The sequence below is a fragment of the Lutra lutra genome, chromosome 16 (assembly GCF_902655055.1).
Source record: "Lutra lutra chromosome 16, mLutLut1.2, whole genome shotgun sequence".
NCBI classification, from domain to species: Eukaryota; Metazoa; Chordata; class Mammalia; order Carnivora; family Mustelidae; genus Lutra; species Lutra lutra.
Window position 1 is genome coordinate 18571329 of NC_062293.1, and position 23414 is coordinate 18594742.

At 53.5% G+C, this 23414-nt stretch overlaps 2 protein-coding genes across 3 annotated transcripts in view; both read left to right on the forward strand.

Annotated features, from left to right (window-relative positions):
• GPATCH8 (G-patch domain containing 8) overlaps nucleotides 1–3531 on the forward strand; it is a 105719-nt gene extending 102188 nt beyond the window's left edge. Inside the window, 1 exon segment of the mRNA XM_047706535.1 lies at nucleotides 3–3531. Coding sequence (XP_047562491.1) covers nucleotides 3–2491 — 2489 coding nt within the window. The 3' untranslated portion in view covers nucleotides 2492–3531.
• A 4806-nt stretch (nucleotides 3532–8337) lies between these two features.
• Nucleotides 8338–22525, forward strand: ITGA2B (integrin subunit alpha 2b). 2 transcript variants are annotated; one of them, XM_047708967.1, is made up of 30 exons: nucleotides 8338–8540; nucleotides 10311–10432; nucleotides 10521–10618; nucleotides 10726–10891; nucleotides 11051–11097; nucleotides 11173–11218; nucleotides 11312–11440; nucleotides 11792–11839; nucleotides 12227–12270; nucleotides 12423–12476; nucleotides 12613–12665; nucleotides 12868–13079; nucleotides 16185–16367; nucleotides 16600–16645; nucleotides 16747–16851; nucleotides 16938–16993; nucleotides 17094–17245; nucleotides 17391–17516; nucleotides 17963–18030; nucleotides 18157–18304; nucleotides 18639–18731; nucleotides 18963–19042; nucleotides 19362–19442; nucleotides 19563–19659; nucleotides 19761–19913; nucleotides 20031–20156; nucleotides 20620–20733; nucleotides 20970–21071; nucleotides 21261–21374; nucleotides 22275–22525. In XM_047708967.1, exons 1-30 carry the CDS (start codon nucleotides 8353–8355, stop codon nucleotides 22329–22331), a joined length of 3108 nt encoding a protein of 1035 aa, XP_047564923.1. In that variant the 5' UTR covers nucleotides 8338–8352; the 3' UTR covers nucleotides 22332–22525. The 2 variants fall into 2 exon arrangements, 1 of the variants encoding a protein (XP_047564923.1); XR_007123560.1 differs by lacking the exons at nucleotides 8338–8540; nucleotides 10311–10432; nucleotides 10521–10618; nucleotides 10726–10891; nucleotides 11051–11097 and having other exon boundaries at nucleotides 11105–11218; nucleotides 22275–22382; nucleotides 22481–22525.
• The last annotated feature ends 889 nt before the right edge of the window (nucleotides 22526–23414 follow it).

Below are 23414 nucleotides of genomic sequence, written 5' to 3' on the forward strand. Positions count from 1 at the left end.
ACAAAAGAAAAAGAAGCACAAAAAGTCAAGCAAACACAAACGGAAACACAAGGCTGACCCAGAAGAGAAAAGCTCTAAGACAGAGTCTGGGGAGAAGTCTAAGAAGCGCAAGAAACGAAAACGAAAGAAGAATAAGTCATCAGCTCCGGCAGATTCTGAACGGGGACCCAAACCAGAACCCCCTGGGAGTGGTAGCCCTGCACCGCCCAGACGACGGCGGCGAGCTCAAGATGCTTCCCAGCGGAGGCCCCTCCCGGCTGAAGAGGGGGGCAGTGGCAAGAAGGATGAAGGTGGGGGTGGTGGCGACTCCCAGGATCACGGTGGCAGGAAACACAGAGGTGAGCCTCTGACTGCATCCTGCCAGCGAAGAGCTAGCGCCAAACGGAGCAGCCGGTCGGGCCACCGGAGTCGCCCCAGTAGTGGAGATGAGGACAGCGATGACGCTTCATCGCACCGGCTACACCAAAAGTCTCCATCCCAGTACAGCGAGGAGGAGGAAGAGGAGGAAGACTCAGGCAGTGAGCATTCCCGTAGCCGCTCCCGGTCCGGCCGACACCATTCCTCACACCGTTCTTCCCGGCGTTCTTACTCAAGTAGCTCAGATGCTTCTTCAGACCAGAGCTGCTACAGTAGACAGCGCAGCTACTCTGATGACAGCTACAGCGACTATAGTGACCGATCTCGAAGGCACTCCAAGCGCTCCCATGACTCTGACGACTCCGACTACGCCAGCTCCAAGCACCGGTCCAAACGGCACAAATACTCCTCTTCCGATGATGACTACAGCCTCAGTTGCAGCCCGTCCCGGAGCCGCTCTCGGAGTCACACCAGGGAGCGCTCGAGGTCCCGGGGCCGCAGCCGCAGCAGCAGCTGTAGCCGCAGCCGGAGCAAGCGGAGAAGCCGCAGTACCACGGCCCACAGCTGGCAGCGGAGCCGAAGTTACAGCCGTGACCGCAGCCGCAGCACCAGGAGCCCTTCCCAGAGATCGGGTTCCAGGAAGGGGTCATGGGGTCACGAAAGCCCCGAGGAAAGACGTTCTGGTCGTCGAGACTTCATCCACTCTAAAATCTACCGCTCCCAGTCTCCCCACTATTTCCGATCAGGCCGGGGAGAAGGTCCCGGTAAGAAAGAAGATGGCAGAGGAGACGATGGCAAAGGGACAGGCCCGCCCTCCCAGAACAGCAGTGTTGGTGCAGGAAGGGGGTTAGAAGGTGACTGTAGCCCCGAAGACAAGAACTCTGTCACTGCCAAGCTGCTGCTGGAGAAGATCCAGTCAAGGAAAGTAGAGAGGAAACCCAGTGTGAGCGAGGAGGTGCTGGCCACCCCTAATAAAGCCGGGCTCAAGCTCAAGGACCCCCCGCAAGGTTACTTTGGGCCCAAGCTCCCCCCGTCTCTTGGCAATAAGCCTGTCCTTCCACTGATAGGGAAGCTCCCAGCTACCCGAAAGTCCAACACCAAGAAATGTGAAGAGTCTGGCTTAGAAAGAGGGGAAGAGCAGGAACAGTCAGAGACAGAAGAAGGGCCTCCAGGGGGTAGCGATGCCCCATTTGGACATCAGTTCCCTTCAGAGGAAACAGCTGGCCCCTTATCAGACCCACCCCCAGAAGAGCCAAAGTCTGAGGAAGCTACTGCTGATCACCCTGTGGCTCCACTAGGCACCCCAGTGCACTCGGACTGCTATTCCGGGGACCCCACCATCTCCCATAACTACCTCCCTGACCCCAGTGACGGGGACACCCTAGAGTCCTTGGATAGTGGCAGTCAGCCAGGCCCTGTGGAATCCAGCTTGCTGCCTATAGCGCCAGACCTTGAGCACTTCCCCAGTTATGCACCTCCCAGTGGGGATCCCAGTATTGAGTCGGCTGATGGGGCTGAGGATGCTTCCCTGGCCCCGCTGGAGAGCCAGCCCATCACTTTCACCCCCGAGGAGATGGAGAAGTACAGCAAGCTCCAGCAGGCCGCGCAGCAGCACATCCAGCAGCAGCTTCTGGCTAAGCAAGTAAAGGCCTTCCCCGCCTCGGCTGCCCTGGCCCCAGCCACTCCGGCCCTGCAGCCCATCCACATCCAGCAGCCAGCCACAGCCTCTGCCACCTCGATCACAACTGTTCAGCATGCCATCCTGCAGCATCACGCGGCGGCGGCTGCTGCTGCCATCGGAATCCACCCCCACCCGCATCCCCAGCCACTTGCCCAAGTACATCATATCCCCCAGCCCCACCTAACTCCCATTTCCTTGTCCCACCTCACTCACTCAATCATCCCTGGTCACCCTGCCACCTTTCTCACTAGCCATCCCATCCATATAATTCCTGCCTCAGCCATTCATCCTGGGCCCTTCACCTTCCATCCTGTCCCGCACGCTGCCCTCTACCCTACCCTTCTTGCTCCACGGCCTGCTGCGGCAGCTGCCACCGCCCTCCACCTTCACCCACTACTTCACCCCATCTTCTCAGGTCAGGACCTGCAGCACCCGCCTAGCCATGGCACATGAGTTGTGGGATGGGAGCCCAGGTAGGGCCAGGGAAGGCGACCCATGTATCTTCCCTCGGGGGTGTTGAGCCATTAATACCAGCAAGTACCAGCTGGGATGGGCAGTGTCTGACAGCCAAAGAATCAAGTTTTGGCTTGCAGGGGTGGTTTTAGATTTGAGGTTTGCTTTGGGTTTTACTATCAGGGATTTTTTCCCCCCTTCCCCCTTTCTGTTTGTCCCTTCCTCTCCTGTGTCTCCAAGCTAGGGAACACCAGTAAGTGCTCCTAACCCCTCTGCGGCAACATCTCCAAACTGTCAAGTTTGGATACTCTTCCCTCTACTTTTTATCCTCTGTTCTTCCCTTCTGTAAATTTTTAAACATTCTCTTCCTCTCTGGCCGGCAGTTTGTCCATCTGGTCCTGCCCACTCGGTGTCTTTGACCATCCCTTGGAGACCTTGTGCTATCCCGGGTGAGGTGGAAAGGGAGTCTGACCTGGAACCAGATGCTACTCAGGCTGTTATTCAATCCACTTCCCACACAGAGAGCCACACTTTTGGCCCTGTTGTCCTCATGTCCCTCATCCCAGAAGAGATACCTGCATGTCTCAGAAAAAGAAGATCCTATCATGAATAGAAGCTGTGCGAAACATAAAGTCGCCCGTGTGCTTCCCCAGAGAGGAGCTCATGTGTCTGAAGGGTGTATTTTCTTCTGTCATGTTGATGTTTCCTTCTTAATTTATAGGATTTTTTTTAAATGTAAAAAATTGCACTGAACTCTATAAACGTAAATGCTGCTTTTTGTAGCTCATATTAAAAAAGGTTCCATATTTGTAGTATACTGCAATAATATTTTTTACATCCAGCTCTTTAAGTGATCCTTGTTCTGGTGGCTTTGTGTAAATATGTTTGCCCTAGTTGAATTAAGAAACTTTAAAGGTTATAAAATGAAAACAAAAAATAAAGTATCTGTTTTCTGCTAGATGCAAAAATGACTAAGCATGTATATTTTATCAAGCTCATGTATTTTTTGAAGTTATGAACTATAAAAATGTTAAAACAAAAAGAACATTGTTTAACATCTTTTGCTGGGACGAAACGTTGGGACGAAACGTTTAGTTAACTTGCAGTAAGTGGTGCCCCCAGCACTGGGATTTTTGAACTAATGGGCAGCAGCCAGCTGGGGGTGTCAGAGGGATCCTCAGTTAAGACCTCTCCCTCGTGCTTTGCAGTTTTATACAGAGAAACAGGAAGACCCACAGAGGAGGAAGGAGAGATTTGAGAGCTTTATTCTCCGGAAGCAGTGAGATTCAGAGTGATTATCTGGGGGGGGGGGGGGGGGGTTCCTGGGTGCCTTGCTCCAGGCAGTCTGTTTGCCTTCCTAGTACTTAGCCCCCTCTGACTTTTTTTTTTTTTTTTTTTTTTTTTTTTTTTTTTTTTTTGTTAATGTGCCTTTTGGGTTGGCTAGAAATTGAAGAAGTAGACTTGAGGACGATAGAGTTGGGACAGTTTCTTCCTTCTCATGTGGGGAGGCGAGCACAGTTACAGATACTGCAGATTCTTTTGCTTCACAGTTTCCATACCTTCTGCCCAACCTTGCTGAAGCAGTGAAGATTTTTTTTTTCCTTCCATGACACCAACCAGAGGAAGTACCACCTCCGTTCCTCTTCCTCCTCTTGCCTTTCACCTGGGCTCTCAGACCTAACACACCGACCCGTTTATATTGCAGGTCTCATCTTGGGTGCAGTTAGCAGTTCCCTCCGTATTCCTGTGGCTAAAATTGGTTGGGTGGTCACTGGACAGGAAGAAGCAAACCCTGCTTACTTGGCCCGAGGCTCTGTGTTCTGCCTTTCTTCTCAGATTCCCAAAAGAAAAAGGTTTTGAGTTTATGAGAAGCAAGTGCTGGGCAAACAAGGATTGTGACTGAGCCTCCTGCCTGTTCAGGCTCCTCATCCGATCAGAAGCCTCACTCTTGATAACTAGCACTGGAAAGATGAAATCACCTGTTCGAAGTGAAGGGACTCATTTTTCTTTGCTTTCAGCCCATGTAAATATTTAAATAATACAGTATTAACACTTTTGTGCTGCTTCCCATTAGCTTGTAGATGGAGCCATACTCTGGCTGCCTCTCTCCCTTCCAGGGGGCAGTTTTCTGTAACTTTCAGAACAGTGATTTTAAAACTTAAAAAAAAAAAAAGAAAAAATAACCTATCCTTACTTACAAGCATTACAGATTGTATTTAACTTTATCACATATGATAGAGATATATATGCTGTAAAATTAGGGAAAGGAACTTTCTAATAAACCAATGATTTGTGGAAATGTGGCAGAGTCTGTGGTGATTGTTGTCCCATCCGCTCAAACTGGGAAGGGATGGCTTTACGGGTCACCAGTAACATTTTGTGAAGTGATCAGGAAATGGATTCTTGTGAATGAGTTGCTTATGATGTTTGGGATTTAGCTGCTCATGACAGGCTGCCCGAGTAAAGGGGGAAAACTGTGCTGTAGAAGGAAATAATCGCAGTTAATTTTCTTTCAGTCTTAGGTGGGTGTCTTGGAATGTGCACCTCCTTTCCACTCTCCCACAAGAATTCTCTTCCGTGTCTCCTTTTTTCTTCAGTTTAGATCTGTAATCTATATGCGGTAGAACGTAGGGCATGTAGGTGCTCACTAAATGGGTTTGGGATTTCTGGCTTGGATTTTTGGAATTTGGGATGAACTTCAGGGTGATGGGATTACAAATCATCTGCCTGGCCTTTGCCTTCCAAGTGGAGTTTTGTATACCCTGCCAGTCTTCTGTTCTCCTTAACCTGTTAATAGTACACTGCAGTGCTTGAAAGCTAGCTGGTAAAAGGAAATGTGCTGTAATTGTTAGAGCAGATAAAAGCCTCTATCTGCTCTTCTGTTTTAAAAAAAAAAAAAAAAACACAAAAAGCAGAGAAAGTTAAGCATCAAAAGCTAACCATAGATTTACAGTGAGAAGCTTTCCTCTCTCCCTCAGCCTTTCAGGAAGGAGTAGTACAATGTCTGTGTCTTTCCTGTTCTCATACAGCTCCCCTTGACCGGAGGGAAGCTGTTCAATTTGAACCTTGGGTTGGATGCTGAGATCTGCCTATTTTCCTAAAATACCAAAATCGCTGCCCAGAAAGAAGGCATGTTAGGAAATAAAAGTGACTTTCTGAGCGGGCAGGGTGCAGTGAAAGAGGCAGACTGGCCTACAGAGAACGCTGGTAGGGGGAGATGTGTGTGTGGCTGTAATTCCAGTAAGGTTCTTTGAGCTCCCTGCCTCAGCCACCTGAGCAGGAACATGGACATACTCCCTCTCCTGCACCCTTGATACTAAATTGGGCCTCATCAACCATTTCCATTATTTGCCAGAAATACCTTCACCTCCCCTTTATCAGCTCTTGTCTGAATTGCTGCAGCATTTTCCTGGCTGGGCTCACCAGGATCTAACTCCCCATTCCATGTGAACTTACTGGCTTTCAAGAATGGGTGTGATTCATTTTATATTTCCTGCTTCCCAGTAGAATTGTAAGCTCAGAGAGGAAAAGAACTGATTCTTAACACTTCTTTTATTCTTTTTTTCTTTTATTTTTTTTATTTTATTTATTCTTTTATTCTAAGTCCCTTAAGAGTGTTTTACATAAAGTTGAACACATAGTAAACATTTTGACTATATTTTTAAGTATGAACAAAGAAAATATTAACTGCGGACTATGCAAGGATTTAGCAAGGAAGCATCAAAGATGATAAAGGATTTTTATGTATCCACATCACTAGCTCAGTGCCAGGCACATAGAAATGCAATAATTTTTTTTAAAAGATTTTATTTATTTGACAGAAATCACAAGTAGGCAGAGAAGCAGGCAGAGAGAGAGGAAGAAGCAGGCCTCCTGCTGAGCAGGGAGCACAATGGCGGGGCTTGAGCCCAAGACCCTGGGATCATGACCTGAGCTGAAGGCAGATGCTTAATCAACTGAGCCACCAGGGGCTCCAGAAATTCAATAATTACCAACTTAATGAAGCCTTAACAAAACTTTGGATTCATTGAGGAATTCTAGGACTCAGGGTTGATGGGATGGGAAAGTGGGAGCAACAGATCAACACTCCACGGCTGTCTCAGAAGGGAGATCAACCCAGCCCTGGCTCGGAAGGGACACCCTTGAGAAACCGAATTCTCGAATACCAAACTTCTCTTCCTTCCCAAATCAGAGCCTTCACCTATTTCCAACTTCAGCTGATGGTACGTACCACTGTCCTACCAGCCAGCCAGGCGCCAAAGCTTTGAATTAACTTGGGCACCTCCCTACCCCATCCAGTTACGAATCGAGTAAGGGATAGGATTTTGAGCTGGGTGCTGAGGTGGTGAATTAGGGGAACAGAGAAGCTGAAAGGATGGCACAGGATAGCTGGGCAGGGGGCACCTGGGTGGCTCAATCGCTTTGGCGTGTGCCTTCGGCTTAGGTCATGATCCCCGGGTCCTGGGATCAAGCCCCATGTTGGGCTCCCTGCTCAATGGGGAGTCTGCTTCTCCTTTTGCCTCTCCTCGCTCATGCTCGCTCTCTCAAATAAAATCTTAGGGGAAAAAAAAAAAAAAAGGATCCTTGGGCTGGATAAAGATGGTGGTTAAGTTTGGTTACAAAATAGAGAGCAAAAGGAGGATGCAGCAGTCTTCCTTGACCGGGATCAGATCTCTTGAATTTCCCTCCTGAGAACCTGCTTTCTGGGGGAAGACCTGCAGTGCCGGTAAGATTTGACACTCCTCTTCTGTCATCCAGAGAAAATTACCTTGCCTTTCTGCTCAGAACCGTACCTTCTCTTTCCACTGTGTGACTCTACGTTTGTATCGTCTACCCTCAGTGCGCACTCCCGTTCAGTCCGTCTGTCAGCAATGCCTACTAGGTGCAGGACTCCCGGCCAGGCCCTGCGGCCGCAGAAAGGAACCTTACTCTCGAGGGAGTGAGTCATGGACACAAGCAAGTCCATGAATGGACCATGACTAAACAGCGTGATCAGGGCTGTGCCCACATGTGTCAACTGCAGAGTGCCAGCCTGGGGAAATCGAGGGAGGCTTCCCCTAGGCAATGACCCCACAAGAACCAAGTCTTGACTGGACAAGAGCTCTGTCACCCAAGAAACAGTGGAGGGTCTGCCTTCAGCTGAACAGCTGGCGTCTGGTCCCAGAGCCTGTGAGCCAGAATAACCTGGACTGCGCTCTAACTGCATCTCCTTTCCCCTTCACCAGCACCGGCTGCACTGTGGTGGCGGCACTAAGACCTGGCCTGAGATGGAGGGAGAGTAAAGCAGCTTGCTGCACCAATATGGCTGACCAAGACCCCGAAAGAGGAAGTGGGTAAGTGCGTTATCCAAAAGGATACAGCAGCCTCAAGTCTTATCAAGGGACAACAGCTTCCTCCTTCCTCCACCGCTGACCAAGTCACAGTGGGCCACAGCACTGCAGGCAGCTGTGAGGCGGGACAAAGAGCTGTAAAGTGGCTGGAGTGGAGGTGTACGGACCAGTTCATGGTTACACCACCCCAAGCAGAAAGGAATGGTGGCTTCGACTAGCATGGTGGTGGTGGAAATGTGAAGATTCAAGAGACATAGCTAAGAGGCAGAACCAACAGGACTCGGTGATAAACTACTCTCAGGAAAAGGGAAGAGTCATGCCTTTCAGCCATTAGCATCCACCCCCAGGGTGGCCTCACCCCTTCCCCGCAATCCAAGAAACCATATGGTTCCAGGGCCTATAGCCCCTTCCTCTGCCTACTGCTCAGCAAGTGGGTTCCAGTTTGATAAGAAAAGCCTTCCTGCAGTGGAGACCGAAAGGAAGAGGAAGGAGCTAGTCCATTCCTGCCGAGGAGGTTGTGGGAGAAGGAAGATGGCCAGAGCTGTGTATCCACTTCATGCCCTCTGGCTTCTGGAGTGGGTGCAGCTGCTCTTGGGACCTGGGGCCATCCCTCCGGCCTGGGCCTTGAACCTGGACCCAAGGCAACTCACCTTGTACACAGGCCCCAATGGCAGCCACTTTGGGTTTTCACTGGACTTCTACAAGGACAACCATGGGAGGTGAGCCTGGGTTGAAGTCTGGGTGTTGGGAGAGACCATCACCACTTCTGGGAGCCTCAAGCTCCCCATTTGTTACCTAGAGGTTGAGCAAAGAGACTTTCAGGCTCTATTTCAGAGTGAGCTCTTTTTAGGAATACTGGCAGGAACTAGCTCAGGTTAGAGTGTCAGGGAGGGGCACACATGCAGAGGTGGGCACCAACGCTACAGCCAAAACAAAGGGAAGATAAAAGTTGATGGCTTATTTTTCCCTCAAGGCTCAGTTGTATGACCTATGCCACCTTGGTCTCCTCAAAATACAGAGAGGAGCACATGTCTTAAAATGACTTGCCCCACTCGCACCTTGCTTTTCTACTCCATGCCCCTCATTCCCATCAAAATCACAAATATTTGAAAAGAAACAATGGAGCATTCATGGCTGGAATTAGTCAGCTGCAAAATCAGACTTCTAAGAATAGAGTCCTGGTTCCTTCTCTTTATAGTAACTACCCCGCATGAGTGACTTATTGTGGTAGCTGCTGGGATGCCCACCCCTGGGGACGGCAGACAGTCTTCAAGTACCTGCTTCTTGGGGGATTTCCTCTGCTGAAGAGTCACCTCCGCCAAAGCCCCCTTTCCAAGATGGCCTACAACCAGTGGCTGATCAATGAGGAGTGTGGAGGGAGGAGAGAGGTGGAAGGGTCTGATGTTCTCACCTCAACTTGGGATGGTTCTGAAAGGTCCTTCTAGCTCCAGAGCTCCTAGGGTGTTGAGCCACACCTGTCATTGGGCCTGAATCTGCATCATACTCCTTTCTCTGCCCACTCCTGTTCCTTTCCCTTTCTTTTTTTTTTAAGATTTTTTTTTTTTAACGATTTTATTTATTTGTCAGAGAGAGGGAGAGAGAGAGAGAGAGCACACAAGCAAGGGGAGCAGCAGGCAGAGGGAAAAGCAGGCTCCCTGCTGAACAAGGAGCTGGATATGGGACTTGATCCCAGGACGCTGGGATCCTGACCTGAGCCGAAGGCAGACACAACTGACTGAGCCACATAGGCATTCTGTTCCCTTTCTTTCTGCAGATATTGACCTCATAGGCATTACTTAAACATCCTGTGAGCTCAAAAACAAAAACAAACAAAAAACAGAAAGAAAGAAAGAAAGAAAGAAAGAAAGAAAGAAAGAAAGAAAGAAAGAAAGAAAAAGAAAGGAAGGAAGAAAGAAAGAAAGAAAAAAATAGAACATGGCATTATTGTCCCCAATTTATATATGGTAGAACTATGACTTGAACTTACATCTACTAAGGTCCTCAGTTATATCAGTACCCCCACTTTAGAGGTGCTCAGTAGCTTCCCTAATCACCATTAAACCTAGCTCTCAGGAAGGTATCTGGTAACAGTCTTAAATTTCAGGGAGCATGCAAACCCCTGACTTAACGGTGTGGGGCACAACGGTGTGGGGCACAAGGGTGTAGGATGTGGAGTGTGGGTGGTGTGCAGACCTTAGGAGATCTTTTTCAGCAAGGATGACAAACTCTTCATATTCAAACCAAACTAAACGGTTATAGTACCAGCTTTACCCTTAACTTGCTAAATTACTTTACGCACGTGGTTTCCTCGCCGGGAGACAGTTTCCCTGGCCATAACATCAACAGGCTGACCTCCACGGTCCGGTTGAGAGAAGATGATCCGGTGCCCTCCAAGGCACACAGCCCTTCTGGGTAGTGCTCTCAGCGCAGGCGCCAGGGCATGTGGTACCTCGGAATTCGCCCCGCGTTCACCCAGCTTTCCTACGCAGAGTGGCCATCGTGGTGGGCGCCCCACGGACCCTAGGCCCCAGCCAGGAGGAGACAGGCGGCGTGTTCCTGTGCCCCTGGAAGGCCGAGGGCAGCCAGTGCACCTTGCTGCCCTTCGACCTCAGTGAGTCCAGCGCAAGGAGGGAAAAGGAGGGGCTACAGGGGGCGTGGACAGCCGTGCTTCAGCGCCGCACCCTGCTTGTGCCCTCCAGATGATGAGACCCGACACGTAGGCTCCTACACCTTCCAAACCTTCAAGTCCCGGCAAGGACTGGGCGCGTCGGTGGTCAGCTGGAAAGACAACATTGTGGTGGGCGCTGCGGCACGGGGCACCGAGAGCAGTCGGGGGCAGGGACACGTGCAGGGGGGGGAACCCGACTCCCGCTGGTTCCCCACTCTCCTGTGGCCCTGCTCCAGGCCTGCGCCCCCTGGCAGCACTGGAACGCCCTAGAAAAGACCGAAGAGGCTGAGAAGACGCCCGTAGGTGGCTGCTTCCTGGCTCAGCTCCAGAACGGCGCCCGCGCGGAGTACTCGCCCTGTCGGGCTAACACCATGAGCCAGGTTTACCAGAAAAACGGCTTTAGTGAGTGCTGCTCTCCATTTGGCCTCCGCCCACCCACGGCCCCCCTCAGCTCCGCCCCCAACTCCTACGCCCCACCCCGGCCCCGCCCCGGCCCCGACGCCCGCGCACACTCCCGGATCCGCCCCTTCGCTAACTCCTCCTCCTTCCCTCCCCCAATAGACGACCGACGCTGCTGCGAAGCGGGCTTCAGCTCCGTAGTTACTCAGGCGAGAAGGGAGCCCAAGCGGCGTGGGGGCGGCTCCCAGCAGGGTTCCTTCTCACTTCCAGGGCTTCCCTTTCAGGCAGGAGAGCTGGTGCTTGGGGCCCCTGGCGGCTATTTTTTCTTAGGTACCTGACCATCTGCACACCTCCCTCCCTTCTCTGGGCCTGGGGAGACTCCAGGAGTCTGGTTCCCCACACCCGCTGTCTCTCGCGCCCTAGGTCTGCTGGCGCGGGCTCCCATTGCCACTATCGTCTCGAGTTACCGCCCAGGCACCCTCTTGTGGCACGTGGCCTCTCAGAGCTTCACCTTGGACTCCTACGAGCCGGAGTACGAGGACGGCTACCGGGGTAATCCCGGCCCCTCCCTTCTAGGCCTCCCCGCGCGCTCTAAGCATCACGGCGCGCACTCCGCCGGCTGGGTCCTGCCCCTGCGGGAGCGCCCTCAGGCCATCTCAGCACCTAAGACGCCTTCACCCTCTGCGCCCACAGCTTCCCCGCCACGGCGCAAGTCCCATATACCCCTGCTTACCTTTGCCACCCTGGATTCGCAGGGCGGCCTGGGGCGGGGCTTGGCCTCAGTTTTCCCATCAACACAATGCAGGGTTTGGCCTGGGTGGTCCCTGAGACCCTTTCTTCCTGGCCCTTGGCCCTCTCCCTGCTTCCTTCTCTCAGAAAGAGTAATTGGTGCTGTGTCTTCAGGGTACTCGGTGGCGGTGGGAGAGTTCGACGGGGATCTCAACACTACAGGCAAGAAATCCATTTAGGGGGCGCCTGGGTGGCTCAGTGGGTTAAGCCGCTGCCTTCGGCTCAGGTCATGATCTCGGGGTCCTGGAATCAAGTCCCGCATCGGGCTCTCTGCTCAGCAAGAAGCCTGCTTCCCTCTCTCTCTCTCTCTGCCTGCCTCTCCGTCTACTTGTGATCTCTCTCTGTCAAATAAATAAATAAAATCTTAAAAAAAAAAAACAGCATTAAAAAAAAAGAAATCCATTTAGGGGCAAAGGTTGGGAACCCCAACCCAGGGAGGAGCACTTAGAAGCCCCGCACTGAAGTCTCCCCTGGGTTGCAGAATGGCGGGTGGGAGGTGGGGTGGGTAGGTTCAAAGGACTTCATTCACTGGCGTAAGGCTCTCCCCAGAGTATGTCCTTGGTGCCCCCACCTGGAGCTGGACCCTGGGAGCGGTGAGTGCCCCCTGTCCTGCCACAGGGCATCCCAAAGCCCCTGACCCCACTCCTCAGCCCCACAAGCCCTCTAAACCTCCTGCCTTTTCTCAACGGAACGGGAGGCTCTCCTGGGGAGCAAGAATGAGGCGCTCCTTGCATTCTCTGTGCAGGTGGAAATTTTGAATTCGTACCACCAGACGCTGCACAAGCTGCATGGAGAGCAGGTGGAGGCCCGCCACGGTGGGGGTGGCCGAAGCTGGGGAATTGGAACCCTAGAATATTCCAGGGGTGGGAGGGGCTATGTGTAAGAGAGGGTGACGGTCTAGGGGCAGGAATTAAGTATGCCTCCTCTTCCTGTAGATGGCATCGTATTTTGGACACTCGGTGACCGTCACTGATGTAAACGGAGACGGGTGAGGGGCGCCCCATCCCTACCCGTTTTGGGTCCCCAGTCCTCAGAGGGGTTGACTGCTTTCGGTCTCCTCCTTTCCTTGCCCACTCCCACATGACAACCACCGAAGGGAGCGGGAGGGCGAGAATGGAATGGGCAAGATTTGGTTCAGGCCCGCATCATCCCCCTAACCCACTCCACCGTGATGCCCGTCTGGCCTGCAGGAGGCACGACCTGCTGGTGGGTGCGCCACTGTACATGGAGAGCCGCGCTGACCACAAACTGGCCGAGGTGGGGCGCGTGTACTTGTTCCTGCAGCCTCGAGGTCACCACGTGCTGGGCGCCCCCAGCCTCCTGCTGACCGGCACTCAGCTCTACGGGCGATTTGGCTCAGCCATCGCACCCCTGGGCGACCTCGACCGGGATGGCTACAACGGTAAGGGAAGAGAGAAGCCGCACTTGCTGCGAAATGGTTAACAGTTGTAACCAAGGTCATGGATTTGACCAGAGCGTCGCCAGAGCCGGGAACCGGGCTTTTGGGGAGAAGAGTTGAAAAGGACCACTTAGGATTTGTTTGCATCCATCCAGACAAGAGAGGGTGACCACCTGGCTCTGGATTTTGGCGGTGGGGTTAGAGATGGGTTGATTTCACAGGTATTTAGTACCTGGACTATTAGGACTTGATGGGTGGCTGGATGTGGAGCAAAGAGAAAGCCAGGAGTTGAGGGGGTGTGGTGCCTTCACTGCCTGGAACTCAGGCCAAGTAGCGGGACTGGGAAGGGGAAGGCAGGGGGGCGGAGATCAGCAGGTCAGCCCTGGGCATGTTTGACCTCGAAGGACTTGGGAGCATTAGGCAGACATACAGAGAAAAACCACATGTGCCTTCCCTACTGGCACCAAAGAGTTCCAAGTGAGAGACAGAGGCTTCGGGAGGGTGAATGAGGTCCCCAGCACCTGTGAAGTAAGAAAAGGCATCGGACAAAGCCCCGGGGAGCAAGAGCGGTTAGGGGACTCCTAGAGGAAGTGAGTGTAGAAAGGAGACAGGAGTGTCTAGAGAAGTAGGAGGGAAACCAGGAGATCTCTTGGCCCTGAGCTGAAGGAAGAGAGTGCTCTGAGCCGGAGGAAGGGGGTCAGCGTCTCCAGATGCTTCTGAAAGACATCATTAGATGGGGTTGGAGAAGTGTCTGTGGGCTTTAGCAAGAAGGAAGTCATTGGTGACAATGAGAGGAAGCGGTTTCAGGGCTGGGTAGGCACAGAAGTCGGAATACCATGGGGCAAAGTCAGGAATGGAAGTGAAGAACTGGAGGCAGCCAGTGTAGACAGCTCTTGCAACCAGTTTGTGAAAGGACAAAAAGAAAGGAGGAGGGGAAGGAGGAGGAATTGGGGGGGAGGGGAGGGGGAAAGGGGGGGAGGATGAGGAGGTGGGGGAGGAGGGGGAGGGAAGGATGGAAGGAAGGAAGGAAGGAAGGAAGGAAGGAAGGAAGAAATGATTCCTGAAAGGAGAGGAGGCTCAAGAGAAGGTTATTCTATTTCAAAGCAGATGAAGTAGGTTGAATGTGGAGGACATGATCTGGTGGGGAAACAGAGTGGTGAGGGAAGTGAGTTGCAGGAGGGTCCCTGTGATGCTCGGTGGGTGAGGCTGGGATGGGATTGTTTAGCCTGGTGGCAGGGAGTTAAGGAAAGTGGGTTTGCATTTACACCACAACAGTGGGACTGCTTCTCTCTGTGAAGGAGGTAGGGGACTGGGAGCTTGAAGAAAGTTTGAAATAGATGCTGAGCAGAGTGGGAGAGGGGGCTGAGCAGAACCCCCTCAGGACAGCTGGGCAGCATCTTGATCCCTAGTTTCCATGGGCTTCGAGGAATCCCTGGGGCTCCCTCTGCCGAGGTCTGGCCAGACTTGCTAAGGACTGACAATGGGGTAAGATGGCAGAGGATATGACCGGGGTGATCGAATGGTCAGAAATAAGGAAGAGATGAAGATGTTAAAGGTCAGGGGCGCCTGGGTGGCTCAGTCATTAAGTGTCTGTCTTCAGCTCAGGTCATGATACCAGAATCCTGGGATCGAGCCCCGCGCTGGGCTGCCTGCTTGCCTGTCTCCTTCCTGCTTCTCCCTCTTCCCCTGCTTGTGTTCCCTCTCTCACTGTCTCTGTCAAATACATAAATTAAAAAAAATTTTTTTTAAAGATGCTAGGGCGTGGGGCACCTGGGTGCCTCAGTGGGTTAAAGCCTCTGCCTTCGGCTCGGGTCATGATCCCGGAGTCCTGGGATCAAGCCCCACATCGGGCTCTCTGCTCAGCAGGTAGCTTCCCCCTCTTTCTCTGCCTGCCTCTGTCTACTTGTGATCTCTGTCTGTCAAATAAATAAAATCTTTAAAAAAAAAAAAAAAGATGCTAAAGATCAGGAGAGAGGGGAGGCCCAGAGCCTGGGAATGAGACTGGTCAGGGTGGTCTTATATGGATGAATTCTATGTAACTCAATCAGAAAAATCAATAGATTTTTTAAAGGAAAAAAGGACCATAGAAAAGTCAGAAGACAAAGGAAAGACAGTTACAACATATACATAAAAGTTCTTATTCCTGTCACATGTAAAGAATTCTTACAAATTAATAAGATATGATAATTAACAAATACATTTTCAAGAGTGATCTTAAAAGTTATTAGTGATGACAAGCCCCTAGTGTAGCTCTGAGTTCGCATGGTGGAATTGAAATGGGGTGAAGGGGGGAGCCTTCAGTTGGCTTAATTGGTTAAGCATCTGACTCTTGATTTTGACTCAGGTCATGACCTCAGGGTCACAGGATAGAGCCCCGAGTTGGGCTCTGTGCTGGGTGTGGAGCCTGCTTGGGATTCTTTCTCTCCCTCTACTCCTCCTGCTAGCACACACACGCATTCTCTCTCTCTCTAAATAAATAAAGTCTGGGGACGCCTGGGTGGCTCAGTGGGTTAAGCCGCTGCCTTCGGCTCAGGTCATGATCTCAGGGTCCTGGGATCGAGTCCCGCATCGGGCTCTCTGCTCAGCAGGGAGCCTGCTTCCCTCTCTCTCTCTGCCTGCCTCTCTGTCTACTTGTGATCCCTGTCTGTCAAATAAATAAATAAAATCTTAAAAAAAAAAATAAAGTCTGGAAGGAAGGAAAGAAGGGAGGGAGGGACGGAGGGAGAGAAAGAAATGGATGAAGTTCCCTAGGGGAAAAGGGGGCCACTACTTAATAGGTCTTGGTTATTTAATCTTCTGGGATTCAGTTTTTTCACCTAAAATGGGAATAATACTGCCCAATTTTCAGGATTAAATGAAATCGTGTCAATATATTTTCCTCAATAGATACCAAGGGCTGCTACTGTTTTTATAATCATCCTACTTGGTGGGTCTCTTTGGTTCTGAGTTGTAAACTCCTGGAGGGAAGGGCAGCTGCCTCCTTGACACTGAATTTTGCATCCTTCTGCTGGTCTCCTGGAGTCTGTGGGAGAGGGAGCTTGGGGCCACCTGGATAACAAAACAGAAAATGGTAGCAAACAGCCATTGCCCTTCTGTTGCTCCTTCCAGATGTTGCAGTGGCCGCCCCCTATGGAGGTCCCAGTGGTCGGGGCCAAGTGCTGGTGTTCCTGGGTGGGAGTGAGGGGCTGAGCTCACGCCCCTCCCAGATCCTGGACAGCCCCTTCCCAGCAGGCTCTGGCTTTGGCTTCTCCCTGCGAGGTGCCACAGACATCGATGACAATGGATACCCAGGTACCCCTGGAATGCCTCCAGCTAGCCCAGAAGAGCTCTTGGGTATTAGCCGAAGATGCTGAAAGACACAGTCAGGGGCCTAGGCCTCACTGAGTTTTCTGACCCGTCTGGGAGGCTGGGAGGCTGGGGGTGGGGGAGTAGGTCAAAACTCCAGTGGGGGAAATGGTGTGGGAACCCCTGAGGACTCCGAGCCTCCTCTAACTGGTGATTCTGATCCCTCCACCATCTGTAGACCTACTGGTGGGAGCTTATGGGGCCAACAAGGTGGCTGTGTACAGGTGAGCGCTGGCTCCAGGGGGACCGTGGGGGAGGGTCCACACCATCAAAGGCTCCTGGGCCAGGAGGGTCCACAATAGCGAGCCTCCCCCCATTCTGCCAGAGCTCAGCCAGTGGTGATGGCCAGTGTCCGGCTGTTGGTACAAGATTCACTGAATCCTGCTGTGAAAAATTGTGTCCTGCCCCAGACCCAGAAGCGCGTTACCTGGTAGGAGGCAGAGGGCATGGATGGGCCGGGTGAGGTCTGAGACCTTCAGGGGCCCTCGCTCCTGAGCCCAAATCCTATCTTTGCAGCTTTAACATACAGATGTGTGTAGGAGCCACTGGGCACAACATTCCTCAGCAGCTGCGTGAGTGTCGAGTGTCGTCATGGGAACGGAAGGGAGGGGTGTCTGGGCTCCGCTGGAGGCTGGCCTGGGAGACCCTGACCCTCCCCTCTCGCCTTGCCAGCCATAAACGCTGAGCTGCAGCTGGACCGGCAGAAGCCCCGCCAGGGCCGGCGGGTGCTTCTGCTGAATTCTCTACTGGTGGACACCATGCTGCGTCTGGACCTGGGCGGGAGACAGAGCCCCATCTGTCACACCACCATGGCTTTCCTCCGAGTACACCCAGGCGGGGGATGGGAAGGGCTGAGTGTGCAAGCCTGTTCCTCCAGCCCTGGGTTGTGGGCCTGGGGCTAGGGGTACGGGGGTGGTTAATGGGACATGTCTGGCAGGGTGCCTGCTCTGACTCTTGTCCCCTCCCTAGGACGAGGCCGACTTCCGGGACAAGCTGAGTCCCATCGTGCTCAGCTTTAACGTGTCCTTGCAGCCCAGGAAGGATGGAGTAGCCCCTGCTGTCGTGCTTCACGGAGACACCCATGTCCAGGAGCAGGTCTGGGGGGAAACGGGCAATGGAGGGGCAGGACCTCTACCAGAAAGTCAGGGTTAGGGTTAGTGTCCAATTCCTAATGGGATCCCCAAAACCTTGATGTGACCACTCATCTCCAATGTCTTCTCACACTTGATCTTAGCCAAAAGGCCGAGAAGCGATTCCAATGTCTTCTCTAAACCTTAATGAAAACCCCCAAGTCTCAAAATTCCTTAAACCCTGTTCCAAGCCCCACGTGTGGTTCATGTCACCTGTCAACTCCGACAAACCTATAAACCCTGATGTCACTGTCCTGACATTGTCCCAAACCCTGATGTAGATCTTGAAGTCGTGGTGTCAGCTCCAAACTCCTTTTCATCCTCGGACCTTCTAATTCCCTTGGCCCTGATGTGACCCCCAAACTTCACATGTCCCCAACTCACCCGCACCCCTCGCTGTGCCTCTTCTAGACCCGCATCATCCTGGACTGTGGGGAAGATGACGTGTGTGTGCCCCAGCTCCAGCTCTCCGCCAGCGTGTGAGGAGGCCATGGGCCCCATGATGCCCCTTCACCACCTGGGGCCGCCCCCCTCACCCAACCCAGACCCTGGGCCCGGAGGGCCCGGGGCCAGGCCTCCTCCCCTTTACTCCTTTCTCCCCGTAGGATGGGGTCCCCACTCCTCATCGGAGCCAATAACGTGCTGGAGCTGCGGATGGTTGCAGCCAATGAGGGCGAGGGGGCCTATGAAGCCCAGCTGGCCGTGCATCTGCCCGAAGGTGCCCACTACATGCGGGCCATCAGCGACATCAAGGTGAGGCCCCACCTCGGGGACATTCCCAGGGACCTGCGTGGTGCAAGAGCCTTGCCTCTCCTTTCGCAGCTGAGAGGCCCCACTTCTCTTAGGCATGGTTGTAAAAACTGTTATTTATTTATTTATTTTAATTGGGAAAAGGAGTATTTGCTAATAGCATAAAATCCGAGGGCTGTTCTAAAGCCCAAAATGAAAATGGCTTGAGAGCTAGGTGTTAGCAGGAACTCTCCACCTCTCCACCCTGGCACACAAGCCCCCTCCGGACTTTCCGAGAGCACTTACATATACATAAGATACCCCAACCATCTTCTTTCATGAAACTCCCTCCCTGAAGGGCTTTGAGAGACTCATCTGTAACCAGAAGAAGGAGAATGAGACCAAGATGGTGTTGTGTGAGCTGGGCAACCCCATGAAGAGGAATGCCCGGGTGAGGCCCCAAGGCGTGGATGCTGGGTCCTGGCCACCAGGGGCTCAGACACAGCCGAGTTTTAGGGGCTGGGCTTGGAGTCCTATAGCTCTGGGTGGGAATCCTGGTCCGCACACTCCCTGTGTTCTTGGCCCAGTGGCTTTCCCTCTCTCAGTGGGTTTCTGAGATAATGGGACAAGGCTGCCCAGAGTGGGCATCTGGGCTGTGACTTTGGCCCTCGCCATCTCTCAGATAGGAATCACAATGTTGGTGAGTGTGGAGAACCTGGAAGAGGCTGGCGATCATGTGTCATTCTGGCTGCAGATCAGAAGGTACTGGGCTGGGGAACATTCCTACCCACCACCCTTCCCCTGGTTGATCCTGATGCAGACACTCTCAGAGGCCCTCCTTCCAGAAGGATCTTCTGGAACGTCTGCCCTGCAGACTTCCCCATTCCCTTTCTTCCCCAGAGACTTGTTTCTGAGTCTTGGAGCTCTAGAAGATGTTTCCCGGGTCTAACTTCAGTGTGGCGTGCTGATTGTGCAGTCAGCGCTTCCCCAAATGCCTGAAATTCTGGCCCTGCCCCAGAGAGTTGTGATGTCCACTGGGCTGGTGTCCCTGACCTGCTTCTTCTTTTCCCTTTTCCTCCAGCAAGAACAGCCAGAATCCGAATAGCGAGGCTGTGCTGCTGGATGTCCCGGTCCGGGCAGAGGCCCACGTGGAGCTTCGAGGGTGAGACCAGGGACAGACCAGGGAGATGGTGGGCAGAACCCTTGCTTCAAAGGGCCTTGGGGCAACCCCTACAGGTGACTCAGCTGATCAAGCTCACCTGGAGGGATTCGGGGCCCACAGGAACTCCTTTCCAGCCTCCCTGGTGGTAATAGCCGAAGAAGACAACAGGGAGAACAGCTCCAACATCTGGGGCCCCAAAGTGGAACACACCTACGAGGTATGAAGGGCCTTCCGGGACCCAGGCTGGTGTGGGGAGGGGCCCAGGAGCTGCGCCGTGGGTGCTGAGCCACCTGATATCTGACCACCGCCACCTGCCAGCTCCACAACAATGGCCCCGGCACTGCGAGTGGCCTCCGGCTCAGCCTCTGCCTCCCTGGCCAGTCCCAGCCTTCTGACCTGCTCTACATCCTGGACATACAGCCCCAGGGGGGGCTTCAGTGCTCCCCCCAGCCCACTCCTAACCCCTACAAGGTGAGAGCCTGGGTGAAAGAAAGACTTGTGGGTGGGGCCCCAGCCCATCAACCAGAGCCCCTCCGGGAGTTGGGGGGTGGGATGAGTGGAGCTCAGACCAACTGCTTGCCTCCCCAGCTGAACTGGAGGCTGCCTACCCCCAGCCCTTCCCCTACCTCCCCTGGGCGTCACAAGCGGGAGCGAAGACAGGCGTCCCTGCCAGGGTCCGACCAGCCCGCCAGGCCTCAGGATCCAGTTCTCCTGGTGAGCAGGCTCCGTGGTCTCCAGCTGGGGCCTCCCTGCGGCACAGGGGCAGAGGCTCTGGGAGGCAGGGCAAGGGGCCCACGGTGTGATGCAGGCCTCGGGTGGACTGCAGGTGGAATATGAAGGGTGGGGCTGGGCTTGTGTCTGGGGCTGGCTGGGGGTCCTTGAATCTTTAAAGGTTCCCAGTACGTTAAAGAAAATGAAGACATGCCAAAGCAGAGTTACAAAAATTCTGGGTGTTGAATGCTGTATGATGACCCCCTTCTTCCTTCCCTTTCCCTGCATCTCTGGAACCCTGTGAGCAGCCCCGTTTAGAGATAACGGCAGAAGCTTGATTCTGAAGCCCTTCCTGGGAGGGTGGCCTAAGCTCCCTGTCCTCCCTGCCCCTGTCTACAATTGGGTCCTTGGAGTGGTGAGGGCTGAGGGGTCCGAAGGGCTGGGAACTGATGAGGCATCCCCTTAGAGCTGCGACTCGGGGCCGCATACCGTGGTGCAGTGTGAGCTTCGGGAGATGGCACGAGGCCAGCGGGCCATGGTCAGGGTGCTGGCCTTCCTGCAGCTGTCCAGCCTCCAGCAGGTGGGGGCGGGGCGGGGGGGGCGGAGAGAATGCCAGGGGCGGGGCTTTATGGGGGTGTGTGCCGGGGCGGGGCTTTATGGGGACAGGGACCACGCCTGCTCTGGGCCAGATGGGGCCGCAAGGGGTGAAGAGCGAGTGAGCGCAAGACTTACTTTTGAGGGGACGGGATTAGGCCAGGACCAGGACTCCTGTGACCAGCAGGCCCATGTAAATGGCTTTTACCGCACCCTGTTCAGAGGCCCCTGGATCAGTTCGTGCTGCAGTCGCAAGCTTGGTTCAATGTCTCCTCCCTTCCCTACGCTGTGCCCGCCCTCAGCCTGCCCAGTGGGGAAGCTCTGGTGAGTACAGGCCTGCGGACCCACTGTCTTCCCAAGCGTCCATGCCCCACAGGATGGGGGCGGGGCATCCCCGGGTCTGAGGGGTGGCACAGGTGGGCGGCTTAGCTGGGGGTCCTCAGCCCACAAGTCTGAGTCTTTGCGAGAGGCAGGTGTCAAGGTGACTGAGAAAACATGTGGGTTTGCCCTCAGGTGCAGACGCAGCTGCTTCGCGCCTTGGAGCGGGACATTCCCATCTGGTGGGTGCTGGTAGGGGTGCTCGGCGGCCTGGTGTTGCTCATGCTCCTGGTCCTGGCCATGTGGAAGGTGAGGCATGGGGTCCCTGGGTGGGCACAAGCTTGACCCTGCGCGACCTCACAGGGAGGCAGAGAGATGGTGACCCAGGGTCTGTCAGCATCTCCACTAGTAAGTGCCATTCTCCAGAGAACCTCTCCCAGGCCACAGACCCCTGGGAGAGGGGCACCTAAAATCCCTAAGGCCTTGTAGCCTGTTTCCCACTGAGAGGAAGAGTCCCAGGAAGGGAGCCCTGCCTTCAGGAATTCCCTGACTGCTGAGGAGGACAGGGATCACCTCCGGACTCCTTCCCTGAGTCTGATGCAGACCCTCTGGGGAGGCCCTGCGGGGTCACTCCCTCCTCTGTGCCAGGAGGGCTGTTCTCAAACTCGCTTAAGTGCTCAAGCCCTGGGAAGTCGTGGTGCTTTTAGGGAAAATCATGCATTAGACTTACAGTCATCAAATACATGTCACTGTGAGCTTGAGTCGCATAGAGACCTAACGGCCAATATTTAAGAAAAATTCAGGGGACGGGCGCCTGGGTGTCTCAGTCCGTTAAGCGTCTGCCTTCAGCTCAGGTCATGATCTTGGGGTTCTAGGACTGACCCCTGCATGGGGCTCCCTGTTCAGCAGGGAGTCTGCTTCTCCCTCTCCCTCTGCCCTTCCTCCCTGCTCATGCTTTCTCTCTCTCTCTCTCAAATAAGTAATCTTTTTAAAAAAATTCAGGGGGAAAAAAATTTAAAACAAGTAACTTGTGATATGTGTTATCTCTGCATGGGGAAGGCCTCCATTTGTGCATGCAGGGGGATCTAAGTGTGCTGGTCTGGGGAGAGGACCTTGTGACTGGCTGCTTTCTAGCCTGCTTCTTCAACTGCTGCTTGGGGGCCCACTGATGATCTTTATATCCTGTCCCCGGCCCCTGTGCATCCCCAGGTTGGCTTCTTCAAGCGCAACCGGCCACCACTAGAAGAAGATGAGGAGGATGAGTGAGGGGCTGGCCCATGCCCTGTCCTATGAGGAAGGCTGGGAGCTGTGTCTGCTCTGCCCCTCCTTCAAGGTGCTCCCCCCAGCTGTGCTCACCCGTGGCTGGGAGCTGTCCCATGGAGGCCTCCTGGTATTCTCCCCCTCTGGTGAGAGCGGGCCACTCCTTTCCCTGCTGCCAAATAAAGAGCTCCAATCCCCAGCATGCTGTCTCCTCTTGGGTCAGTGAAGAGAAGGGGACCGGGGACAGGTGATGCTTGGAGAGAGGGGTTGGGGCTGGCAGAAGTGTGAGCAGAGAGTTGCCCATTATAGACAAAAGTTGTCCATTACTGTCTTTGGGAGTTTCTGGGAGCAAAGAGTGGGGGCAAAACAGAGGAGAAAGGGTGGCAGAGCCTCCAAGAGAGACTGGAGGGGGATGGGGTGTCCGAGGGTAGCTGGGTGCAAATGGAAGCTGGGAGTATCAGAGAAGGCAGGCTGGTCCTGCCCAGGACAGCTTTATTTACTTATTTGTTTTATTTATTTATTTATTTATTTATTTATTTATTTATTTATTTATTTTTCTGGTGGACAGCTTTAAACAGTATTTTTTTTTTCTTTCATGATTTTGGAGAGATAATTCTCAAGTGGACCTGGGATTTGGGAACATAACCTGCACTCCCCACTCCCATTAAAAAAACAAACAAACAAATCGCCTTTAAAGCCAGCTTCAGAGTGAGGAGGGGCAGAGGGAAGCTGACTAAGCCCTCAGCCTGAGGAAGGGAGAGGAGAAAAGGCTTTGCTGTCCAGGGAGAGAAGCGCACCAGGGAGAGGAGAGCAGGCTCTGCTGTCCAGGTACCCTTCCTCCCCATCAAGGAGAAGCTGTTCAGTTAGGAAAGAGGGCCCCAGGCAGGGGTGCTAGGAGCAGAATACAACTCTCCCTCCTCTGCCCGCCAAGACTGGAGTCCCAGGATAGACGGGAAGGGGGTTCCACCTGGAGTCCTGAGAAATGTGTTGATTGATGGGTTCAGTAAATATTGATTGAGCCCCTCCCATGTGCCTGGGACTCTCCCAGCGCTGAGATGGAACAGTGAAGAGAGCCAAGTTCTGGACCCT

Coding starts and splice junctions, on each gene's coding strand:
- ITGA2B (XM_047708967.1), top strand. CDS start 8,353: ATGGCCAGAGCTGTGTATCCACTTCATGCCCTCTGGCTTCTGGAGTGG. Junction 11,441..11,791: donor GTACGAGGACGGCTACCGGG/GTAATCCCGGCC, acceptor CTGTGTCTTCAG/GGTACTCGGTGGCGGTGGGA. Junction 18,732..18,962: donor CCATGAAGAGGAATGCCCGG/GTGAGGCCCCAA, acceptor GCCATCTCTCAG/ATAGGAATCACAATGTTGGT.